This window comes from Trichoderma asperellum, chromosome 1, assembly GCF_020647865.1.
Source record: "Trichoderma asperellum chromosome 1, complete sequence".
Lineage (NCBI taxonomy): Eukaryota > Fungi > Ascomycota > Sordariomycetes > Hypocreales > Hypocreaceae > Trichoderma > Trichoderma asperellum.
This window is the reverse complement of record NC_089415.1, coordinates 1,440,163-1,461,586: the sequence shown is the minus strand read 5'-3', so window position 1 is coordinate 1,461,586 and position 21,424 is coordinate 1,440,163. Positions and strand designations below refer to the sequence as shown.

The window sequence follows — 21,424 nt, the reverse complement described above, 5'->3', positions numbered from 1 at the left end:
ATGCCCGTTATTAGACGGAAGCCAGCACCCGTGAGTTTGGACTAGTGAGTGGCACCCTTCAGGGGACCGGCCGCCATCTTGTCGTCTTGTTGGCCAATCCGCTGCGAGCAGCCCTTCTACATGAGGAATAGCTGTATGACAGGGGTGCGGCCGCACCCCTGTCAGATTCGATCTGAGGCTTAGAAATCCGCGAGTCAAGCTGCCGCCCCCTGTCCATTTTGTCAGCTGCAAGTTTATCTGAACGCAAGAATCCGTTGAGAATGCCCCAAGTCCCTATGCTCAGCATCACATTGCAAAGGAACCGATATTCAATTGACCGCTATGCCATCTGATACGCTGATGGAGATCAAAGCCCCTAAAGCCTGCCGGCACTGCCATCTCCACAAGCGCAAATGTGATAAGCGGTTGCCCAGTTGCTCACGATGCGCCTTGTAAGTCTGACCCATCTTTTGCCTGCCGTGATTGGGTCAGAAACTAACCGGAACCAAGAAAACTCTACAGATGCAAATATGACGACGACAGGCCGCCGCTTGAAGCAGAGCCAGTCACTAAGCTCAGGTGGAGCCAACCGCTGGCCATCCAACGAGATTCCTGCGGTCTTGAGCTCACTCCAGTAGGAGAAAGGCAACTTTTATGGGCTGCTTGCCAAAGCCAGGAGCAATATCCCAAACAAACTGACGCAAAGTCTTTGATGAACTTGACAGAGGACATCTTCGCCTATGGTGGTACTTCCGCGCAACAGGTCTGGGACAAGTACTTTGCTACGGCGTACTCTTGGCTGCCCATCCTTGAGGAGTCAAACATCAATTTCAACGTTCTGGTCATGCAAGAATCCGACATCCACAAGGATATTTTTGCACTACTATTATTATGCATGTACTTGCTGAATCAAGCCCCTTGCTACCATCCCAATCACACATCCAATAGCTCGCTTCACAAGGCGACGAGGCGGGTCTTTTCTCTGGTTGAGGCATCTGGTGATGTCTTCTCACACGCCACAAAATTGCAAGCCGGCCTGCTGCTAACTGCCTATGAATGCGGACATGGCATGACAAGAGAGGCCACATCCACGTTGGGCGCATGTTTTGGCATCATCAGGCAGCTGGAACATCGCCGAGAAGATGTCCTTGTCCCTGTTTTAAAGAGATGCTGGGCGGGTATAGTCTCTCTCGATTGGTTGAGTCTCTCCCCATTTCTTAACGCCATTTTACATCTCTAACTAGAATGACAGTTCCATCGTGCTTTCTTGTGCTGATAGCTCTGCCACTCTCCTCATCCCGACAAAAGAAATGTTGCCGCTTGATGCAATTTCCTACCTGGATACAGAAGGACTATCGCACATGGAGACAGTACACAGGTTTCGAATGAGAGCACGCTCAGCTCTACTAGTCGGCGAAGCAATAAAAGCCGTTTATGCGGATCCAGTATCGGTAGACTGTGTCGAAGCCGAGAAACTTCTCCACGATCTTGTCCGGAAGCATACGGCTACAAAGGAGGAGTCATATTCTGTGTGCGAAGGCATTGCTATGGCCCTGAGGTAACTATACCCTTTCTGCATTGCTGTTTTTGTCAATTGCATCGTCTCTTTCTTTACCTTTGGAAACTAATTTAATGAGCAGCGCCGTTGCATCCGCTTACAAGAAGAGAGTTCAGCGCATTGGGTCTACCGCCGACGCGAAGCTCACTATCGACATTAAATTCGCCTACAACATAGCTTTTGAAATGTGTCGTGTTGAGGGCAGCATAATGAGGAGGCGAGAAAAGAGCCTCAAGAGACTGTGCTTCGCTGGACTGGGCTGCCTATACCGTGCGGCAGTAGACCTGGATGAGATGTGCCCCGAGGGTGCGTTGCCCGAAGATGCTAATCAGCTACGGGAAAATCTCGAGTGGTTTTCAGGCCGTTGGAAAGTCGCAGGTAGGCTTTGATGTTGATAGCTTTGTTTTGACATTATGTGACTGAAACTAATTCTGACCGTCTGCAGAGGTTTTGTTGAAGCGCCTTTCTCAAAATGCCTTGCTTCGATCCAAGCAAGCTTTCTCTTCGAGAAGTTTTTAGTCACTACCCAAGATTTATAAATAATCACAAACTCGGGGTTTTGCCATAGTGTCATGGTAAGCCGGCTGTGTTTCCTAGCTTGGCAACGTCGCGTTTCCCTCCATTAACTCGCCCCACTCCCAGTTGCGTCCAGGCCGCAAGCCCCGTGTTAATGGATGCGAACTGACGATGGAATTTTCTTTTCTCAGTTCACGGCGGGAGAGTCACGCGTTTTCTCGATCGTCCAATATCCTAAAAATTTTCATACGCTCGTTTATTTGCTTTTCTGTTCTACGCCCAAATTCACCACCGTGCGAGAACTAGCCTCTCTTTGGCGTTGCTTTTGAATCTTGAGACAAACCCTTCCGAGAAACCGTTCACGATGGCTTCAATCGCCAAGGCTCTTGCCGTCTTGGCCCTCAGCCTTGGCTTCAGCCTCCGCGTATCCGCTACAGGCTCCCACGGCGGTAATCTCGATTTCTACTCTGACGACAAGTGCCAAGACCGCATCCAGGCCGAAGTTGCGCCCATCCCACTCGACGTCTGCATGCCAGCCTCGCCGCTGGGCTCCTTATCGAGGAGCTTCCGCGTTTCCCAGAAGCCTTATTGTGCCGACGGCACCACCAGACCGTCGCTGCTCTTCTTCCAGGACTGCGCCTGCACGGACGGCATCGCAAACTACATCCCCGACGCCCTCTACGGCGACTACGGCAACGGCTCGTGCAATGCGCTCTGGGGCGGCGAGTATCTCATGTTTGCGCTGTCGTGCGGCGAGTTCAAGGCCCCCGTGCGGTCTGTGATTTCCTTTGCGGCGACGTTTCCCGCTCCATCGCCGACTACGACAAAGCCGGTTGGGTGTCCCCCATTGGGTAGCGGGACGTCTGAAGCTACAGCTACAGCTTCTCCTGGCGATGGTAATGGTAAAGGTGGTGCAACGGCAGTTGCTGGAGGTACGACAGCAGCACCGACAGTGGATGGAAGTTCCTCTGATGGTCTTCCCTTTCTTCCTACGCTGACGGGGGCGATACCTAAAACTGGTCACGCTACGAGCGCAAGTTCGCAAACAGCTGCAGCGGCGACGACGACGACTTCATCTGCCGCCATTGGGCGATACGACGAGGTAGGCATGATACATTGGACGGGCTTGACGGCTGTCTTTGGTGTCGTTTCGTTTCTAACTCTATAAACTAAACGATGATGGCGATGAAAAAGAGCGCCCATGTATGATTGCGCCGCAATTAGAGGATATAGTGAGGTGGGTGCAATGGATACAACGGTGTATCATAGTTTGTATGTGTCTGTATGTCTATATGTCTATAGAGTTTCTAATAATTAATGTCTATTCGAATTCGAAATGCTTTTGATGGTATGCAGTGTGCATCCATGTTTCCCTCCCAATGCAGGTATAATTCCCTAAATCCAATCATGAAAACACCGCCTCTATAAGATGCAAAATTGAGATTATACATTAAAAAAAGGGGGGAGAAGGCAAGATGGAAAAACATCAATGCTCCTCATACTTTTTTCCTTTCTTCTCACTCTCCTCCCCTGCGACGCTCTTTGACATGTCTCCTGTTTTCGTCAAGGACAAACAACGTGGCTACCAAAATACCGAGCCCACTAAGGCCAATGCCCACGTAGAATGCGCTTCTGCAGCCCTTTAATATTTCTTGTTCTGTGGTCCCGGGGCTGATCTGAGATTGCACCGTGCCTGCGATACCGAGGCCGATGGAGATGGAGTAGTTGATGACGGTGTTGACGAGAGAGGCAGCAAGGCCCTGGTGTTCTTTCGGCAAAGCCTCGCTGAGGATAATCGTGGCGGCGGGAAATGACATGTCCCTAAAAAGAAAGGGCTGGTTAGTAAGACGAGAGATTAGAGATTTTGATTTCAATGATTAATTACTCACATTCCCCACGGCATGACAACAATCGCAACAAATGTCTGAGCCCAGTAAATCTGATGGGGAGGCATCGTTGCTACCAGGATTCCTCCGACGGTGAATGCCGTCATCGCCATCATCATCACCATGCTGGGCCTCACCTTGCCCAGGATGAGACCCGTGGTGAAAGCTGCGCATGCTCCAGAGACGGCTGCCGCACTGAACTGCGCACTGGCCTCGAGAGGACTATGACCTCTGATCTGCTCTAGGATCTGCCACAGATAGAGTAGCCAGATACCAAAGCTGGACCATCCAAGGCTTACACAAGCCAAGACGAAGCCCAAGGAGCCGCTGAACAGTTTTGTTGGCAGCAGAGGAAAATCCGAGTGCACCTCGATCCAACCAAACAGGCCCAAGAAGAGGAATCCGACAATCAGGAGCACATAGACGTATACAGTCGGCCAGCCAACGACAGGGCCTTGGTTCCAGGCAAAGTTGATAAGGATTAGACCAGTAACGCCCGCAGCAGCTCCCGGGACGTCGATAATATTCCACAGCGGCACTTCAGATCGCACGTTTGCGGCGCCGGGGGTTGCAGGGATAACGGCAGTGCCAGCAACCGCGACCAAAGCACATACCATGGCCATGACAAAATACGCCCAGGGCCACCAAACTAGCTCTGCAAAGATTGAAGAGAAGACGGCACCAACGACGAAGCCTCCCGGGGCCGTAGCGCCAAACAAGCTGAAGATCATGGACTTTCTCCTGCCGGGGGGATACGTGCGGCCGATGATGGCCACGGCCGAAGGCACGGCAAAGGCAGGCCCCATGCCCTGGAAGGCTCTGCAGACATCGAAGAAGATGATGGATCGGGACCAGACGCTCACGCCGGCCAGAAGACTCCAGAGGGCATACCAGCAAAAGCCAATGATGAAGATGATCTTGTGGCCGAAGAGATCGCCCAGGCGACCCGCGATGAGGATGAAAGTTCCAACTGTGAGACTGTAAGCAGCGGGCATCCAGCTGAGCTGGCCAGCATCCTGAGTGCCAAAGCTGTTTCCGATGATGTGCAACGGAGCAATGCACTGGCCCAATCCGGCTTGAGCCAAGAGCTGAGCCATGCATAGAGTAAATATGAAAGGGATCTCAAAGGCCAGAGACTGGGGAGGCGGGATGCTGCTGGGAGTGAGCTGGAGGGAGAGATGCCTCTCTGTTGCGGTTCGTGAAGTCGATGCCGTTAAGTCGCCGTTGCCGCCATTTTCTCCCTCGTCGCGTCGTCCCTGGATGGAACATTTGTCGTCTTCAGTTGGCAGTTCTGGCTCATGGTGATGACAAGGTTGATTGTTCTCGAGATCTGGGAGCCGCTGCTTTTCTTCATAGCCTGATACTGGGATATTGTTGTTGCTGTTGTTCCCACTAATGGTATCGCCGTCATCGAAAGACTGCGACTGGGAGGCCATCTTCACGGTGTAAGCCGTTACTGGCTAATACCGTCTTCACAGCGTCGGTGAAATTGCGAAGATGAGACAAGACTTGATGCAATTCTGAAATTGTCTTAAATGGAATCTTGCATTTCAAGTCAAGGTTTCCAACAAATGCCTTTGTTATTCTTTTTCTTTTCTTTTTTCTCTTCTTTTTCTTTTCATCCCATTTTTTAATGGGGACAGTGGCTGACTATATTCTTGCTGAGATATAGCTTACCAACACCCGCTCGATTCTCGGTAATCGCCTTCAGCTTTTGGATCTTTCCCGCAGCAGCCGCAATACACGCAACAACCGCATGTGCCGCAAGGACCGCAAGGGCCGCCAGGGCCGCACAACGCCATTCCGGACAGAAGAGGGTAATTGGGGAATTAGAACGATGATTCCGGACGATGGCCTCGCCGGCGTGCGCTTTAGCTCGAACAAGCGGCTTTTCTCGTAGCAAATCGGGGTGTTTGTTCTTTAAATATAGTTTTTTGTGGGTAAGGCACACGGAATCTGCCATGAAGATTGATCGATCTATGGATATAAAACCCGGGAATGGTCCCTGGAGGGGATGAGTTCATCATGCATCAATTGAATATAAACTAATAAAGAGCGTTTGCAAAAATCAGCATATACTATCCAAACCAGCACATCATAATTTTTATCAAAGTCTTATAAAGGCAGAACAAAGACCCGAAGAAGATAGAGCGGCAACTGAACCAACAGATTTGGAACAAATATAAAAGCGGCAACTGAGAAAGAGATTTTGGGAGAAGAGGAGGAAGAAGAAGAAGAAGAAGAAAAAGAAGAAGAGAAAAGCAAGTCAAGAAAAATGCCATCACGTACCTCGACAACGATGAAGGCTCTTCGCCTCCTTCGCGAATCTGCTGCGGAGTCTCCTCGTTTGGTATTCACCCAGGTTCCAAAACCAGCTCTTGTTCCGAACCATGTGTTGGTCAAAGTTCACGCCTCGGCTATCCATCCTAGCGACGTCGGCAACGCTATGGGCCACTTTTCATACACTCAATTCCCCCGAATCGCCGGGAGAGACTATGCAGGCGTCATCGAAGATGGCCCCGAGGAGCTTATCGGACAGGAGGTGTATGGCACCAGCGGACACGCATATGCCTTTACAAAGGACGGGTTTCAGGCAGAATACTGTCTCATTCGCGAGGATGAGGTTGTGCTGAAGCCGAAAAACATTTCCTTTGTCCAGGCGGCAACACTGGGCGTTCCCTTCACGACGGCTGCGCAGATGGTGGAGAGGGCATCCATCACAGAATCCGACACCGTTCTCGTAATAGGGGCCAACGGTGCGGTTGGGTCTTCTGCCGTCCAACTCATTAGAAACATTGGCGCGCGTATCATCAAGGCCACACGCGACGAAGGAGATGATATCAACACCGACAAGGATGTTGAGCTAAAGGCCGTGGACACGCTGACCAAAGGCCAAGGAGTCGACGTTGTCCTTGACACCGTAGGATCGCCCATCTTGACAGTTAACGCGCTCAAGAAGCTGGCAAAGAACGGCCGCCTTGCTTTCATCTCAGCACCCAAGTCCGGCGCGAGGGACATTAGTTTCGACATGCGGGACTTTTACCGCGCGGACTTGAGCTTGTTGGGATGCAACTCGCTGAATCCATCGCCCAAGGAGATGGCCCGACGGCTCAAAGGTATCAAGGAGCTGTTTGAGGCTGGGGAGCTGAAAGTTGAGAGCCAGTGGACGCCCGTGCCAATTGAGCAGGCAGCGGAGGCGTATGAAAAGTTGATTAAGCGAGCGACTGATGAGAAGTATGTTGTTGTCATGGAGTAGAAGATGGAGCGGATGATTGATGGGTATTTTTCATGATGTATGATTATATATATGGGCGATAGATTTCTGCAGATTTTCTCTTTATCAAGATATTTCAAAGATTTGGCCAATGATGATGATGTGATCATGCTGTGAAGGTGCTGCTGGTTGCTTAATTGCTTGCTGAATCACATTTCAGCAGTGAAAAGAAGGGTGGAAAAAAAATTGAAAGAAGAAAAAGATTGAAGCCAAGATGCATTGATTTCAGAATTCTCAGCGCAGCGTTGCGCTGGGCGACGGAGAAATATGCGCTGGTACAAGAATGAGAACGAGAAGACACTGCAACGCAACTGATATTTTCATGTAACAACTATGTACTCAGACTCCTCTGATAAGTACTAGCTGCTATTAGAGAGAAAATTGTCCATTTCTTCAGCTTCGCTGATAATTCTTTTGGTACTAATGATACAAATTCTCACGATGATTCGCTTTGTTTTTGGAGCTCCCCAGGAGCCTAAGGCTCATTCGTCGCTATAATCTCCCAACTCAGCTCTCCTCTTTCCTTTCAGGCTCGACTTTGAAGGCCTTTTTAATAGCTTCCCCGAACCGCTTTACAGCTTCTTCAATCTTAGACAGCGGCGCCGCGGCAAAAGTCGTCCGGTAAAAGACTTCGTCGTATGCCACGTCTGCTGAAGCACGGAACCAACTGCCACGGCCAACCAGCGCCCCTGTCGATATGCTTTCTAGCCATATCTCCTCTTCAAGGGCATTGACCGACTTGGTTTTCGCATCGGGGTGTTGCTTCCAGTCTACTTTGAGCCATTGCTGTGTCATGATTCGTCAGCTAAATGATAATATGAAAGGCGGAGGAAAATACCTACAAACATGCCTGCCTCAGTTGGCTCCCAACGAACAATTTTCGTCGGCAAATATCGCTCACAGGCAGATATGATAAAGTCCCTTCTCTTGGTGTACTCTGAGCGCAAGTGCATCAGCCACTCCGTATAGCCTGCATGTCCCCAATGTTCGTCTACGAGCTTGAAGATGGCCAACTGGCTCAAGCCGGCAGGGCTCTGGGTTGAAACGTCGGTGTGGTACTTGTATCGCTCAATAAGCTGCGCAGAAGCTGTAACCCAACCGAGACGAGCTCCAGGGCTAATCACCTTGCTGAAGGAATCCATGCGGATAACCCGTCCGTCAACGTCTAGACTAAGATATGAGGGGATGAGCCTTTTTAGGAAGTCGGCGGATGATCGTATCTCGGCTGTAGCTGGTCCATCTTCAGTAGAGGAAGAGCCATAGGGGTCCATCTGCAAAAAGTAGTATGGGTCGTCTTCCAAGATGATTAAATCGTGCCGCTGGGCTATTTTGTAAATCTCTTTGCGGCGCTCAATGCTTTGGGTGGTGCCGGTAGGGTTTTGGCCAGTCGGAATGGCATATAGCACAGATGGCTTGCGGGCCTTCTTGTGCGCTTCAGGATCCCAATTCTCAAGTACTTCATCAAGGCTGCCTGGAAGCATGCCTTCGCGGTCCATGTCAACTCCCACAAAGTTGATGCCCAGGGGCAGGGCAGTTTCAATAGCAGTTGAAAATGTGTACTTGTCAGCCAAGACACAGTCACCGGGCTCTGTCAACATCCTCAAGCACATGTCAAAAGCCGATGTGTTGCCAATGGTTAAGGAGCATTGCCAGTCAGAATATGGCGGATCATGAAAGATTTCTGTATGCTCCGTGATCCAACGCATGAATTGCGCCGATCCGTAACCTTGCCCATAATTCAAAGCAACAGAGAGGTCGTAGATACTGGTGCCATCAGCGATATCGTGCTTTGTGGCGTGTAGGGTTGTTATTGATGTAGAGTTTCTCTTTTTTTCCGTTTTGAGATTCTCGAGCGAAGGAGGTCGTATAACAACCTCGTCGAAGGGAATAAAGTCGCTAAGAGGAGTTCCACCCCCCAGGGAGATGACGTTTGGATTCTGGAGATGCTTCATTGATGCCTTGAGAGATGAGCCCGTTCGGCTGGCTGACTCGGTGCTCATGTATGCTAAAGAGTCACAGAGCCATCAGCATCATGGAGAATGAATCCAGTCCAAAACTTTTTCTGGCAAGGCAACAAACTTACGATGCCATCGTTTTGCAAGTGGCTTGTGCTTGTAGCTTTTAGTCTTGAACTGCTCGGTGCTGCATGGTGCGGCAATTCCTCGTTGGGCAGGGGGCACTGGTTTTCTCTTTGGATACAGGTTGGGTCCTGCGGTCCAGTGGTCGAGCTCCGTAGATAGACTGCCCATCTTGTTGGATCCGCTTTGCTGTTTTCAAAAGAAATGAGAATGAGAATCAAGTCAAAGGATATGCCGTACGCTCATTCAGTTTTAGGGGGTTGGTTGGTAGTTTATAGGCGGCGGGAAACCATCCCCTTCGCCATATTTCATTAACATATCGTATACATACCAGCGACATTGGTTGTTAGGTCGCATGGCGCCAAGTTCGGCGTTGGGATTTGATCAATCACTCAACGTGAAGGCGTCGAGCGTCAAGCTAAACTGTTGGTGAAGCTTAGACTGCTAGCATGCGCTAACGAAGAAACAATTGTTATTCTCCTATTGTCAATGCGCCTGGGCCCTTTCCTCCACAGACTAGCGAATGTTCAGCTTTGCAGCCAACACCGGCGTCTGCGAGCTGTGATTCGTGTTCGTCTAGTACACACAATGGATCCGTGGCGAAGATGAATTGATAAGCTGAACTGTGAATGCAACACATACATACTGATTCGAGTTAAGCCGTCATAGAGCTGGGCAACCGGCAATAATGAATAAGTTAAAGGCGAGATATCGAAGGCTTCGGCGTGTAGTGGGGCTTTTCGGAGAAATCGGCGCTCCGGTTCGCTGGAGCTCACGTATCAGTGTCTTCGGAGTAGATTCGACGGCGTCCAGTGCATCTTATGGACATGGAGTTGTCAGATGTGAGGGATTGCACGTCATGTTCTCGGACTAATTGGCGAACCGTTTTGTTTTACGATATTCTCTCCACATCATCATGTTGACCAAGTGATATTACGAAATGAGTATCCGACACGCTGCCTGCGAGCCCTGCCGACGGGCAAAGCTGGCCTGCGGCCATGAGAGGCCCACTTGCACCCGATGCCGTACCCGCGATCAGATAGATCTTTGTGTGTACCGGGACCGGCCATTCAGGAGAAGAATACATAGTGACCGCATGAGAAAGCAAAGGTAAGTTAAGCCAGAATGCTCTCTCTCCTGGGATGATATCTGTTTGTCCGTCCTCCTCCGTACAACTGCTGACCTTGTCGTTGATGCTTCCAGCATTGGAGGGTCCATATGTGTAGATGCTCTGACCACTCCACCCTTGGAGACGTCCCCAATTTCAGACGTGTTGGGTGCTTCTTCGTCCCAGCCACGGCGATATCCAAACCCGGGCTTTCTCGGGGTGCCTAGCCATGCAACCATTTTCAACCACGTGTCTTCCCGTGCTCCCACTGGGATGGTCGCTGCTCAGCAGGAGGAAGCAGTACAATCACCCATGTCCAGCTCTCCATCAGACGCCTTTCTCCTTGATCAGACAACGCTTGATAAAGCAAACCATGCCTTGAGTCTGTTAGATCAACTGCAAGTCTCCGCGTTGGCGTCTCTAGTGCGCTTTTGGCTCAAAAAAGGGGTGAACCTAGCCCTTGCAGAGCCATTCGTTGAGACGTGCATCGATGCTGCGGTCGACTGGAGAGAACTGTCGACTCCTCCTGTGGGGATCGATGCTGGAGATGCTAATGCAACCACTCAAAGAGCGAGGGTCTTATTAGAAAACACGCACAGGCCGCTCACTTTTAATAAGCATTCCACCCCGTCCGAGTATCTGCAACAGATGTCCGGGAAGAATCTTCGATGGGAAAGCCTCGGAATATTCCTAGCAGCTGCAAGCAGAGCTGCGTTGGATACCTCTTCGTTTGCACCGCTTTACAACAGCGATGAGCGGCGTCGCGGGCTGATCAAAGCACTAATGTACATTGGAGATTGCTGCTTGGAGACATGCCTTGCTTTGGACTGTCTCAATGACTTACAGCTAGTCTTGCAGTATGAAAATCTCATAGTACACTCGCAAGTTGACGGCGACCAGAGTAGGTCTTTGTTTTCCTTTCCTTTCCTTCCTTTCCTTTCCTCTTCTCTTTTTCTTTGGGATCTAATACATCCCTAGCATTAGTCACTTATTGCAGAAAAGCGGAATGTGCTGACATGCTGGCAATTAGGTTACCACTCTTGGCGACGGATGGGTGATGTCGCCAGCACATTGTTTGCACTGGGCTATCATGAAAAGATTGAAGAGGACTCTTCAGATATTCCCTTATTCGTCGCTGAGCTGCGGAGGTCCTGCTTTGCACGCGTCTATGCAGCAGACAAGAGCTTGGCCGTATTCCTGGGTCGACCCCCGCGGGTTATGAAAGAATTTTGCTATTTCCAGGTCCCATTGAAGATGGCGAGTACTTGGAACGACGCTGATGATACAATCAAAAGGGACAGCAACAGTCCTTTGTCTTACCAGATAAGAAGTGGCCGAGAACCAAACGACGGTCAGGCTTTGAATTATACGTCTGACACCGTTTGTGCTGCCGTCTTTGCACTTCTGAAGGAAGAAGTTCTCCAGCTATTTCGCAAGCGCCATGCGTTCTGCGAGACTGACATCATCAAGTTCGTTGAGACTCCCCGTTTACCAGCTACCCAGACCAATTCCATAGCTAACCATTCTCTTTTCACTTCGTATTAGTGATCTTCGCCAGAGGATTGATCAGCAATGGCAGGATTTGCCTCCGCACTATCGCCTCACCACCAGCCTTAAAGACTGCCCTCTTGGGCCCTTTTCGAGAGATTTCTTGGCGGGAGCTCGGCTGGAATATCTTCACACACACTTTCTACTCGGGTTCTTGTCGCAGCGCAAGGTAGCCGAGCCTGACGAGGCGCTTCTGAAGATTGCAAGCGAGATGCTTTCGATTGTGGTGGAGACGATTATCCTGCGGGATCGGATGGCCAATTCAGGAACGTGTCTAATTTGGAAGGTGGGTAAAAAAAGTTCATTATAGCTCCTCTGTGTTATCACAAATAGGCTTTAGAATTCCTCTAACTTAACCAAATAGGTTGCTCAGTATGGATTGCCAGCCGCAGGCTTCATCTCCCTTGCGCTTCTCAATTCGACAACTCCCGACTCGCACCAATTCTCCCGGTCAAAAATGATTCAGGGCCTCAGTGTCCTCGTTGCAGAAATCACTATCGGGGCGTGGATCCAGCCTGGAGAGCCAAACTATGCTCTCTTCTCGCAGGCGACGAGGACGATCCAGAGCTTGCTCGACTCGCTGACTGCGGTGAAGGAGCAAACATCAAAGACTAGCGATTCGCAGCAGCTGATCAATCCAGATGGCGCTGATAATTCTTGGGATCCGTATATCAATTCCCAGTCTTGGGAACTTGAGATGGATTTCTGGGCGAGCTTGGCAGAGCATCCGACGTTGATTAATTGATACCAATTTTTTTTTTCCTCCAACTTGGATCAAAGATGTAATGGGAGAGTGTATATGTGCCCATGGAAAACCTCACTTCTGTATCAAGAGGATACACAAACGAAAGCTTGAATAACACTTTAGCATACATAAAAGGCTCTATATCTTTTTGTTCTCCACTTTAGACGGATACCAGTTTATAAATGCCTTGAAAGGTCATCGCCAAGTCTTACTACTAACAGACAATCTCTTATCCCTGCCTTGCGCTGGTGCTTGGTCTGACTTGGCAAACTTGGCAATGACTTTATACTGCTAGTGTCACCCCGCAGCTGTGGAGTACTAGTGGGGGATTCTTCGGGTGGTTTCGATCTAAATGCCAGGGCCTCCCTTGTCAGCTTCATCGATCTCTTTTCAGATTATATCGAGCAACCTGTTTGTATTGTTTTTCATCAAGTTATGAGGCCGTTCAAACTGAGACTTGCAAAGAGAAGCTTGAAGAATGATTGAGGTACATAGGCGGGAGCACATTGTTGATGTACCCATCTCATGTGCTGACTTGGCGAACTTTGAGTACGAGGTACCAAGTCAGCCTCATCTTTGCTCCCCTTTTCTTCAACTATTTCTCATGGCTAGCCTGTTCACCCCAATAGTGTTGAAAGGCATTCAAAGCGCGACCTTGGTTAGCCTTGAACATGAACTTCAGACGGTTCGTAAAATGATATGTGTATTTCCAAGGTAGAGTCTAGCCCAAAATTCGATCAAGTTACTCGGATAGCTAATATGCACGTAGGCAAAGACTACCTATACCGGACTCATAAACTTCCGCCATGCTTCCTCTCGGTTAATATTTCGTTGAAGATGATGGTATACGGAGCATCGAACTGCGTCGCTTGATCGAGATTCGTATCTACAAAGACTTGTCAATACCTACCTCACCTAGTAGTGGTGATCATCGTCTTACAGGACAGAGGTACAAGTTGCACCAGACTAAAATGTCACTTTTTGATTTACTATTTTTTTATTTGGTATAAAAAGCATCGCCAAGACAAGCTTGCTAAAATGTAGTACGTACATATCATGCTTGGGCAATTTTAATGTACAGTATTGCCAATACAAAGAGGTGTACTGTCATGAATCATCCATTTTGCTCTTTTCCCGATTTTGTCTCTATTTCGTCTCTTCCCTTTTCTTCATAAACCCAATTCTATCCCTAAGCAACGGCTCCCTTAGTCCTGCTTGCAAGCAACGAAGTCATCGCCGCTAGCACCGGTGTGGGTGATGACGGAGTCGAAGTTGCCATCGGAGTCGAAGATGACACGGTCGGCACCGGGGCTGCCACCAGTGTAGACTTGGAAGCTGTTCAGGATCGGAAACTCGTACCAGGGGCCAGAAGTAGGGAAGCTGAAGCCCTCGTAGTCATTGTACTGGTGAGGGTAGGAGTCTGGAAAACAAGAAGTCAGCATACAAGGCAACTTGCGATCCCCTATCACGAGACCAAAGATGGGCCAAAGAAGACTCACTTTCTTCTTGACCAGAAGAGTACAGGCTGTATCCCTTGTTCAGGGCAGCGTCAATGTCAGACTGCCAGTAGCAGGTGCTGCCGCAAGTGTAAACACAAGAGGCACGCTTTTCAACAGCGGCAGCAGAGACGCTGACAGCGAGGCCGGCAACGGCGGCGAGGATCTGTGTTTCAACTTCGAGTCAATGACCGGCTATTGTCTAATGAATTCGAACCGAATTGCTACAAACGTACCTTGGCGCTGACCATTTTGAAATGTGGGAGAGTCTGAAGAAGTAGAGACTGAGACGGAGAGCAGGCTTATTGCACGAGGATAGTGAACAATGCCATGAATCGCATGGACGCCCTTTGACCTTTATATGTTCGTCTATCTATTCGGCCCCATTACCATGACAAGTTTCCTGATAAACACTATTTTCCATATCAGGACCGGGGCCTCCCCTGTTGGGCAGGTCGAAGCTCTGCAACCTCCGGCATTCTCCTCCACGGCTCTAGCTCTCCCGAACGATCCTATGCCATTCATCCACACGCCCTTACTGCGCACAATCATGCTCCTCAATTGGCCCTCGTGGTCCCTAAGCCACGTTCTAGCAATGCATCGCTCGCCCTCCACGTGAAGACATTAGTGGCCGTGGTCCAGCATTGGGCAAACTTCCCCCCGGTATGAACTACATGTTGAATGGAGCTCGGTACCCTGATTGGGAGACCGAAGCCCGGTTGCGCGCCGTGAAGCCGGCTGGGCGGGAAGCGCGCTCAGTGGACGGAAAGACGGCACAGCAAAGGTTCCATTTTAATATTTGGCTTCCGTTGTGGACTGAGGGGCTCTAGCTTGCGCGCGAAAGCGACGATCACCAGTCCACGAGATTCGTAAATCGGTGCCTGCCGGTATGCCGCACGGAGGTCCCCGTAAGGATGGCATGAATAGATAATAGATGGGTGACTATTCAAAAAGTGCAAAAGAGCCGGTCCAATGAGAGATATAAAAGAGTTGACGGAGGGAGGGAAAGGCTTCTATGCAGTTGTTTCTGTTGTTTCATATCAGGAAGGCCAGGCAAGTCTTCTGACGGTATCATTGGGTGCCATTCTCCGAGCGATGGCTAGTCTGCCGCTACCGGGCGATAACCATAACGAGAAGGTAATCTGGCACTCGTTCCGGGATGGCGTAAATTATCCAGCTGTGGATTTTCCCGACTGGCTGCGCTTTACTAGTCTAAGGTAGGATTGCCGCCATCGAAATCCGGAGTATATTAGTTGAATGGGACTGGAAGGGTTTTTTCCCACCCCTCTTATCCATTTGAGACCGTCTATCTGGAACTTTGGGGCTGACACAACTGATACTAACTGTGAAAAATGCGATATGACAGGGGTTTGTAGAGGGGCAGCGTGGGGACAGTTTCACAAGCTCAGAAACGAGGGGACCTTTTGGCGGCATTAAGAAGAGAGTGCAAAGGATGGAAACTTTCAAACCGCGAGTATTCATTCAAAGATTTCAAAAAGAGAAAAGGCGGTGACCGCTGCCGGATATCCAGCTGATACGAGGGTAGGTGTAGTTCAACAATAACACATACCTACCTACCTTAGGTATATATGTGTACATATAAGTACATGCATGAGCTTTCGTTATCATTCATCTACGGCACTCTTAGGCAAAATTAGTATATCCTTGTCATTTCTCACTGCGGGTATTTAAGACAAAATAACGCCATTGTTTATCGAAAAGGCAATTAGAGAGAAGAGTGCAAATATTGAAGGTTAAAAATGTTAGTAGTACTATTAGCATATGGTGTAGACTAAGTGTTTAGAGAGTGGGCTTCAGAGAAGAAACGAAACAAATCCAAGTGTGCCTCTTGCTGGTTCGAAGGGTTTGAAACACAACCGCGCTTGATGTAGACACCCAACACTGCAACAGGAATAGATGTATAGTATTATTTGCCAATCTGCCTAGATAGGAAAGAAAGTGAAAACTCCAGCAAAACCATCGAAACTAGGGTATCATCGCTACCTGTCATTACTAATCCTTGCACAGGCTGGCTATTGCCGTCGTATTTTTTCACATATCGCCAACGCCGTAATCATGACTAGCGCATCAAAGTCGCGGCCTCGGTCAACGTTGATCTGCAGCCATCCCTCAACTCCAATCTTGGTATCGTATGTGAATATAGCGACAAGCTCGCCGCGCTCGTCGATGAGCTTTCTATTCCGCTTACTGGCTTTGTGGAACTTCTTGCCGGGCACGCAAACATGATTGGTGCGTTTCCAGGTGAACTGCTCACGCTCGCCTTTGCCTGTCTCGGAGACGATATCGTCGCTCGAGAAGGAGACGGAGATGTTACGCTCACAGCTGCTCTTCTTGGGCTTGAAAAAGTCTTCCCAGATAATGGGCTCGCCGCTTGTGGGATCGCCGAATCCAATCTTGCAGTGCCGCGAGAACTTGGGCATGTAGCACGTAGCCAGAATAGGCGTGGCCAGGTCAGGCCCGCTGTGCAGCGCGAGATCCGGGCGGTTCCCGGGCAACGGCCGGTTCTTGACCTTGTAGAGAGGCTGCTCGCCATCGGGTATTATCTGGTAGGAGCGCTTGAAGGCGGGTCTCACAATCTGAAATAGTCGAGGCATTGCGTTTTGCTGGCGATAGGTCGTTGTTTATTATAACGCATTGTCAGCTGCTGCTGCCTGCAATAAACATTGAAAGACATTTTGTTGTGGCCGGCTGCCCTTTCTTTTATATGCGCCTTGCGACAGCTGAGGCTGAAGAGCTTCAACTGGTTCATCGTGGCTTTGGGGAGCAGCGCAGGGTAGCTCAGCTTGACTCGTGGCCCATACAAGCTTGCGCCACCCGTATTTCTCGTACTCGTCGCATTCCCGGGGTTCGGTGGACTCTTGCGGCGAGGGAGAGATCTAGTGGAGCTCGTGCTGTCCAATCAGTGAATCAGCTTGAAGATGAGGCTGATGGGCAGCAAGATTTAGGATGATGGTGAGGAGTACATACGCATGATGAAACCGGTACTGGCTCGATTGGCAAGGCGAATGAGCACCCCCGAAAGTCTAAACGACTTGCCAGCATAAACTGTTATGAAACTCCTAGGCCTATTTGCTGTGTGGATGAAGAAGTTGGAATTGCGGAGACGCGGCCCACATAGACAGACCTCATAACCACTAATAACATCGTCGGCCTCCATGCCCATAGGAAGCGGATCACCGCCTCTTACGTACGGTTCTATGGTCTAACGGTCATGACTGCGGATTCTGATTCCGCCAGCGAGGGTTCGACTCCCTCTAGAACCTAGCCGTTCTTTTTTTGTTGAAGTTTTTGGTGTTTTGTGTTGTTTCGTGATGTTTTGCCCAGGTGCTGCTGCCACCGACATAAAAAAAAATTTTTTTTTTTGGCGCATGTATGAAACCTTTTCCATAACCTAGGATTCGATTTCTTCTGGGACCCTTCTTCTGAACATTATGCCTAAATATGGCTTCGGAAACGCATAACTGTGTTTTATGATGGTTCGTTCAGCTGCAATACACAACGCAATGCATATATTCGATCGCATTACCAGTCGACACAGCTGGCAAGCGGCAGTTGAAAGTACCTGCAGTACGCGGTCGTATAATCAATGGTAGTAATCCAGAGGAAGTTGGAATTTGTCGTAGCCGCAGAGAGGTACTCATGTTTAAACATTTGTATATGCACCATTCGAGGGGAAAGAAATGAAGACGCGTAGTGTCGTGAATTGTTGTAACTGCTCCAAGCACGTGCGCCCTGCACATACGCTCTGAATTGGGCAAATGACTGTCTAACATAGGACGGCATTAGCATATAAATGATATTATCTATAACCTCGTTGAAAGTCGACGTTTATGGGTTTATGCTCTGTGCTTCATTACACAAACATCTGCCGTATGTCGTGTCGATCGAGGTTCTACGCACACCCAGAGATCGGCAGGCGGTGTTCCATCAGCTGCTGCGAGATCTACACCATTTGATCCTGAAAGACGTAGTAAACCCATATTCATGCAGCCTGGACTGATACCATGTAACCACCCCTCTGGTTGATGGATTCTTCGGCACTGGAGAAAGATGCTGTTGCTTATGCATTAGCCCTTATTTTTGACATGGAGCGGCCCGTCCCCACAAACCTCCGAGTGTTAGATCTCGGGTCGCAAGCGATGGAGTGTTAGGCACATTCACAAAAAGAGATGCCTAATCTGGCTGTTTGCTGGAGGTTGAGTGGCATGTTGCAAATGAGATTTTCTTCCCATTTCGCAGAGTGCGGCGTCGTGGTGTACAAGGTAGAGAGGCAATGATCGAGCCAATGACTTTATTGGATAATGCTTTTGGTGATTTATGCATACTTGGTATAAATGCTATTACGTGGCTATGCAAAGACATTACTAAGTTTGCCAGAATAATGCATATTTGCTTTTTATCGGATGACATTTTGGTACTTGGTGTTACATTCGTCTACATAATACGGGCAAGTGCTCTGCATGCAAAGCCTATTAAGCGCCGGCGGAATAAACTTGAGATTTCAGCCATGGGCAATTTTCTTCCTGATCAGATAGAAGACGCTGTAGGAATGGCAAGATCCGCATATTATCCTATCGGATGAGCTTCTAGACAGCATACAGTAATATCGTCTTGTTTGTTCGGCTAGGCCAGGTGCAAGGCTTTAGTCATTTCAGCTGTCTACCTATGCTTAATCGGTCTTCCATCCTCTCGCTTCGCCCTGCTTCCATTTTCCTTCTGCCCCCTTTAAATTCTTCGCAGCTACACTATAACCTTCAGGTCAGCCGGCTCCCGAGATCTGAGACAATTTATGTCCTTGCATGCCCCTCGAGATATCGATCGCAGTCTATCGGTCCACCCGGCTACTCGCATCTCCAGCTGTCTTACCTTCTTGAGAGTCAATTGTTAAGATAGTGAGTATGTATTCGAATGCTGTTTCTTCCGTTCTGTCGTTCCGTTTCTCTTCTCTTACCTTCTTCAAGACTATTCGCTAAACACCTTGACATTTCAGCTGCGTATTGCTGGAATCATACCACGCCCCCGATCGCATAAGATTGCCCTCGAAAGTCGACAATTAACCTCTACAATAGCGCTCTTTTTTATTTCGACCTAAAAGATACCCCTGCTAAAGCTTCCATCTTCTTCAAAAGTGTCTGTGACACTGATTCAGTATCTACAAGTTAACAAAGCAATGCCTCGAGGAGCTGGGTCAAGGCTCAGACGCAAATCTCTCGGCAACGGTCCGTTGCATGAAGATCGCGTAGGCCGCCCCATGGTCCGATATCTCTTGGATACATATACTATGCAGCAGATTCAAAAGCTCTTTGAAGAAGAAGCATGTACGCTGCCATTATCGCCAACATCATTATCGTTTCCACAAGGTAAGTTTCCCTCCCCCCCCCCCGTAATACACACGGATGTATCTCTTTTATCAGCCCTTCTTTGCCAAGGAGAGGCGAAGAAACACCATCAGAGCGACATAGCTAATACCTTACTGCAGCAGTAGATGATGATGGAGATGGTGCAGACTCGACATTACCCGAATCCGAGCTGAAGCCAAAAGCTGGGATTTCAAGCACGACTTGTCAGACTATTACGATGCCGCCATCTTTAAACACCGTCAGTAGAGCTTTCAAACCTATCAACAATACATCTCTTTCAGCTAATGCTGCCGAAAGAAGCCTCAAAGATAGTGACGTTGCATTTTCGGATAATGCTCTTGTCCATCAAAGAAAAGAAGAGTTCATGGCGGAGAAGGCACCTTTACATCCTACAAATGATAGTGCTACAGAAGATTCGGACAATTTAAATATCGAAACACCGCCAAGGAAGCAGAAGGAGTACATATGCGGCTTCTGTAGCGAATATGGAATCCATAAAAGACTGTCAAGGCCTAGCGACTTGAAGCGTCACTTAGAAAACACACACCATACCGACAATCTTTGGGTCTGTCCCAAAGCAAACTGCCGGAGGGTCTTTCAGTGGCTGGGAGCCTTCAAAGAGCACGCCAGATATTATCACAAGGTGCGCATCAGGATTTGTGACGCCGAGATTATTACCCTTTGTCCCCAGACTGTCTTTGCGTGCGGCTTTGAAGGCTGCCACCAAGTTTACGAGGCACCGTCGGAAGCTGAGGCAAGCCCAACAAAAGACAAGTTTATCGCCCACATCCTTAGCCATTTTCGGAGTGTCATGGAAAAACCCAGAGCATGGACTTTTACACTTAGGATGCGCAATTTGCTTAACCAACACGGCTTGTCTAGTGTTTGGCCGCCTCCATCACTCTCATACGAACAGAATCTTGAGCTCAACTGGGATGCTCGGTCAGGCAGCGTGCTTCAAAAGCTTCTGGAGACGAGACACCTGGGCAGTGCTAGCTCGTTGATTCGGAATGCCATTGCTTTGGGATCAATGCCACTCAGAGAGGTTCAACTTGCCCGGGGTAACGCTGTTCTGCCAATTCTTTCTCAATGCCAGGCAGCGGTGCATCAGGTTGATATGATTACCGTTCAAGACACTATTTTGCCAGGGGAAGCCGCCAACGCTATTGCAGAATCTGTCACCACAAACTGCAGCACATCACTACTTGCTTCGGACCACACTGACACACCGGGCTGTGCCTATAGGCCACAGCATTTGCATCAGGACGCGATGGAGGAGATACTCGACTCTCTCAATGTACCGTCCGTAGAGCAACAATACCTTTCGGAAGATAACACAAACCCAATGGAGTGGATTGAACATAATGACAGTGAAGAGGTCGATGACGTTGTTTAGTGTTTCACTGTATCTCATGGATCATTTTCACAGCTTTATCATTTCTCTCTAATTCTTGGATATTTTGCGGTGCGCGCCATCAGTAGCCAGGCAAACAGGTTGAATTTGTAGTAGAATTCATTTTTACTGCATATGGATATTTTCCTTTTCTTTCATATCAAGGTCATTTGCTAATATACCCTTTTCCTTTCTTTGAGTACATGTATGTACTTGGCTTTTGTGGATAGAGTAAACGTCACATGGCTGCTCTGGAACCGTGCACCAAACCTAATTCAAGTCTTTCACGACGTGAATCCTCCTTCTTTCTCTTCCTCTTTCTCTCCCTTTGTACCTTTCTTTCTTTCCATTTTCGGCTAAAGACATCGGAGTAGCAGAAGCAGGTATATATATATATATATATACTCTCTTTCCACGTAGAGTTATAACGTCTATCATTAAGTAGCGAGCCTTGGTCGATTA

The 21,424-nt window shown here is 48.9% G+C and overlaps 10 protein-coding genes and 1 non-coding gene across 13 annotated transcripts; 6 read left to right on the top strand and 5 right to left on the bottom strand.

Moving 5' to 3' along the window:
* Positions 1-321: 321 nt before the first annotated feature.
* Positions 322-2,056, top strand: TrAFT101_000444 (uncharacterized protein; the record flags this gene model as incomplete). The annotated part of the gene is made up of 5 exons (XM_024902280.2): positions 322-431; positions 490-1,176; positions 1,232-1,537; positions 1,620-1,915; positions 1,983-2,056. 5 exons carry the CDS (start codon positions 322-324, stop codon positions 2,054-2,056), a joined length of 1,473 nt encoding a protein of 490 aa, XP_024764646.1.
* Positions 2,057-2,417: 361 nt separating this feature from the next.
* Positions 2,418-3,221, top strand: TrAFT101_000443 (uncharacterized protein; the record flags this gene model as incomplete). The annotated part of the gene is made up of 1 exon (XM_024907414.2): positions 2,418-3,221. The coding sequence occupies one exon, from the start codon at positions 2,418-2,420 to the stop codon at positions 3,219-3,221; it is 804 nt and encodes a 267-aa protein (XP_024764645.2).
* A 204-nt stretch (positions 3,222-3,425) lies between these two features.
* On the bottom strand, positions 3,426-5,555 carry TrAFT101_000442 (uncharacterized protein). The gene is made up of 2 exons (XM_066126031.1): positions 3,943-5,555; positions 3,426-3,874 (listed from the first exon to the last, which is right to left on the bottom strand). The coding sequence occupies exons 1-2, from the start codon at positions 5,373-5,375 to the stop codon at positions 3,571-3,573; spliced, it is 1,737 nt and encodes a 578-aa protein (XP_065982128.1). The 5' UTR covers positions 5,376-5,555; the 3' UTR covers positions 3,426-3,570.
* A 36-nt stretch (positions 5,556-5,591) lies between these two features.
* On the top strand, positions 5,592-7,265 carry TrAFT101_000441 (uncharacterized protein). Its single transcript, XM_024904366.2, has 2 exons — positions 5,592-5,879; positions 6,012-7,265. Exon 2 carries the CDS (start codon positions 6,215-6,217, stop codon positions 7,193-7,195), a length of 981 nt encoding a protein of 326 aa, XP_024764642.1. The 5' UTR covers positions 5,592-5,879; positions 6,012-6,214; the 3' UTR covers positions 7,196-7,265.
* A 248-nt stretch (positions 7,266-7,513) lies between these two features.
* On the bottom strand, positions 7,514-9,920 carry TrAFT101_000440 (uncharacterized protein). Of its 3 annotated transcripts, XM_066126029.1 has the most exons (4): positions 9,623-9,920; positions 9,297-9,480; positions 8,056-9,218; positions 7,514-7,999 (listed from the first exon to the last, which is right to left on the bottom strand). In XM_066126029.1, exons 1-4 carry the CDS (start codon positions 9,629-9,631, stop codon positions 7,721-7,723), a joined length of 1,635 nt encoding a protein of 544 aa, XP_065982126.1. In that variant the 5' UTR covers positions 9,632-9,920; the 3' UTR covers positions 7,514-7,720. The 3 variants fall into 3 exon arrangements, with proteins under 3 accessions (XP_065982126.1, XP_024764641.1, XP_065982127.1); XM_024899191.2 differs by having other exon boundaries at positions 9,297-9,920; XM_066126030.1 differs by lacking the exons at positions 9,297-9,480; positions 9,623-9,920 and having other exon boundaries at positions 8,056-9,289.
* A 213-nt stretch (positions 9,921-10,133) lies between these two features.
* Positions 10,134-13,773, top strand: TrAFT101_000439 (uncharacterized protein). The gene is made up of 6 exons (XM_024905885.2): positions 10,134-10,401; positions 10,495-11,300; positions 11,430-11,868; positions 11,945-12,233; positions 12,312-13,406; positions 13,462-13,773. Exons 1-5 carry the CDS (start codon positions 10,232-10,234, stop codon positions 12,690-12,692), a joined length of 2,085 nt encoding a protein of 694 aa, XP_024764640.1. The 5' UTR covers positions 10,134-10,231; the 3' UTR covers positions 12,693-13,406; positions 13,462-13,773.
* A 124-nt stretch (positions 13,774-13,897) lies between these two features.
* On the bottom strand, positions 13,898-14,439 carry TrAFT101_000438 (uncharacterized protein; the record flags this gene model as incomplete). The annotated part of the gene is made up of 3 exons (XM_024903252.1): positions 13,898-14,112; positions 14,192-14,354; positions 14,425-14,439. 3 exons carry the CDS (start codon positions 14,437-14,439, stop codon positions 13,898-13,900), a joined length of 393 nt encoding a protein of 130 aa, XP_024764639.1.
* Positions 14,440-16,221: 1,782 nt separating this feature from the next.
* On the bottom strand, positions 16,222-16,803 carry TrAFT101_000437 (uncharacterized protein; the record flags this gene model as incomplete). The annotated part of the gene is made up of 1 exon (XM_024904364.2): positions 16,222-16,803. One exon carries the CDS (start codon positions 16,801-16,803, stop codon positions 16,222-16,224), a length of 582 nt encoding a protein of 193 aa, XP_024764638.1.
* A 184-nt stretch (positions 16,804-16,987) lies between these two features.
* TrAFT101_000436 (uncharacterized protein) lies at positions 16,988-17,366 on the bottom strand (the record flags this gene model as incomplete). Its single annotated transcript, XM_066126028.1, has 2 exons — positions 16,988-17,100; positions 17,177-17,366. The coding sequence occupies 2 exons, from the start codon at positions 17,364-17,366 to the stop codon at positions 16,988-16,990; spliced, it is 303 nt and encodes a 100-aa protein (XP_065982125.1).
* Positions 17,367-17,400: 34 nt separating this feature from the next.
* TrAFT101_000435 lies at positions 17,401-17,472 on the top strand. Its single transcript has one exon. It is a non-coding gene; the product is annotated as a tRNA-Gln (tRNA).
* A 1,236-nt stretch (positions 17,473-18,708) lies between these two features.
* Positions 18,709-21,376, top strand: TrAFT101_000434 (uncharacterized protein). The gene is made up of 3 exons (XM_024903251.2): positions 18,709-19,105; positions 19,200-19,569; positions 19,689-21,376. Exons 2-3 carry the CDS (start codon positions 19,380-19,382, stop codon positions 20,963-20,965), a joined length of 1,467 nt encoding a protein of 488 aa, XP_024764637.1. The 5' UTR covers positions 18,709-19,105; positions 19,200-19,379; the 3' UTR covers positions 20,966-21,376.
* The last annotated feature ends 48 nt before the right edge of the window (positions 21,377-21,424 follow it).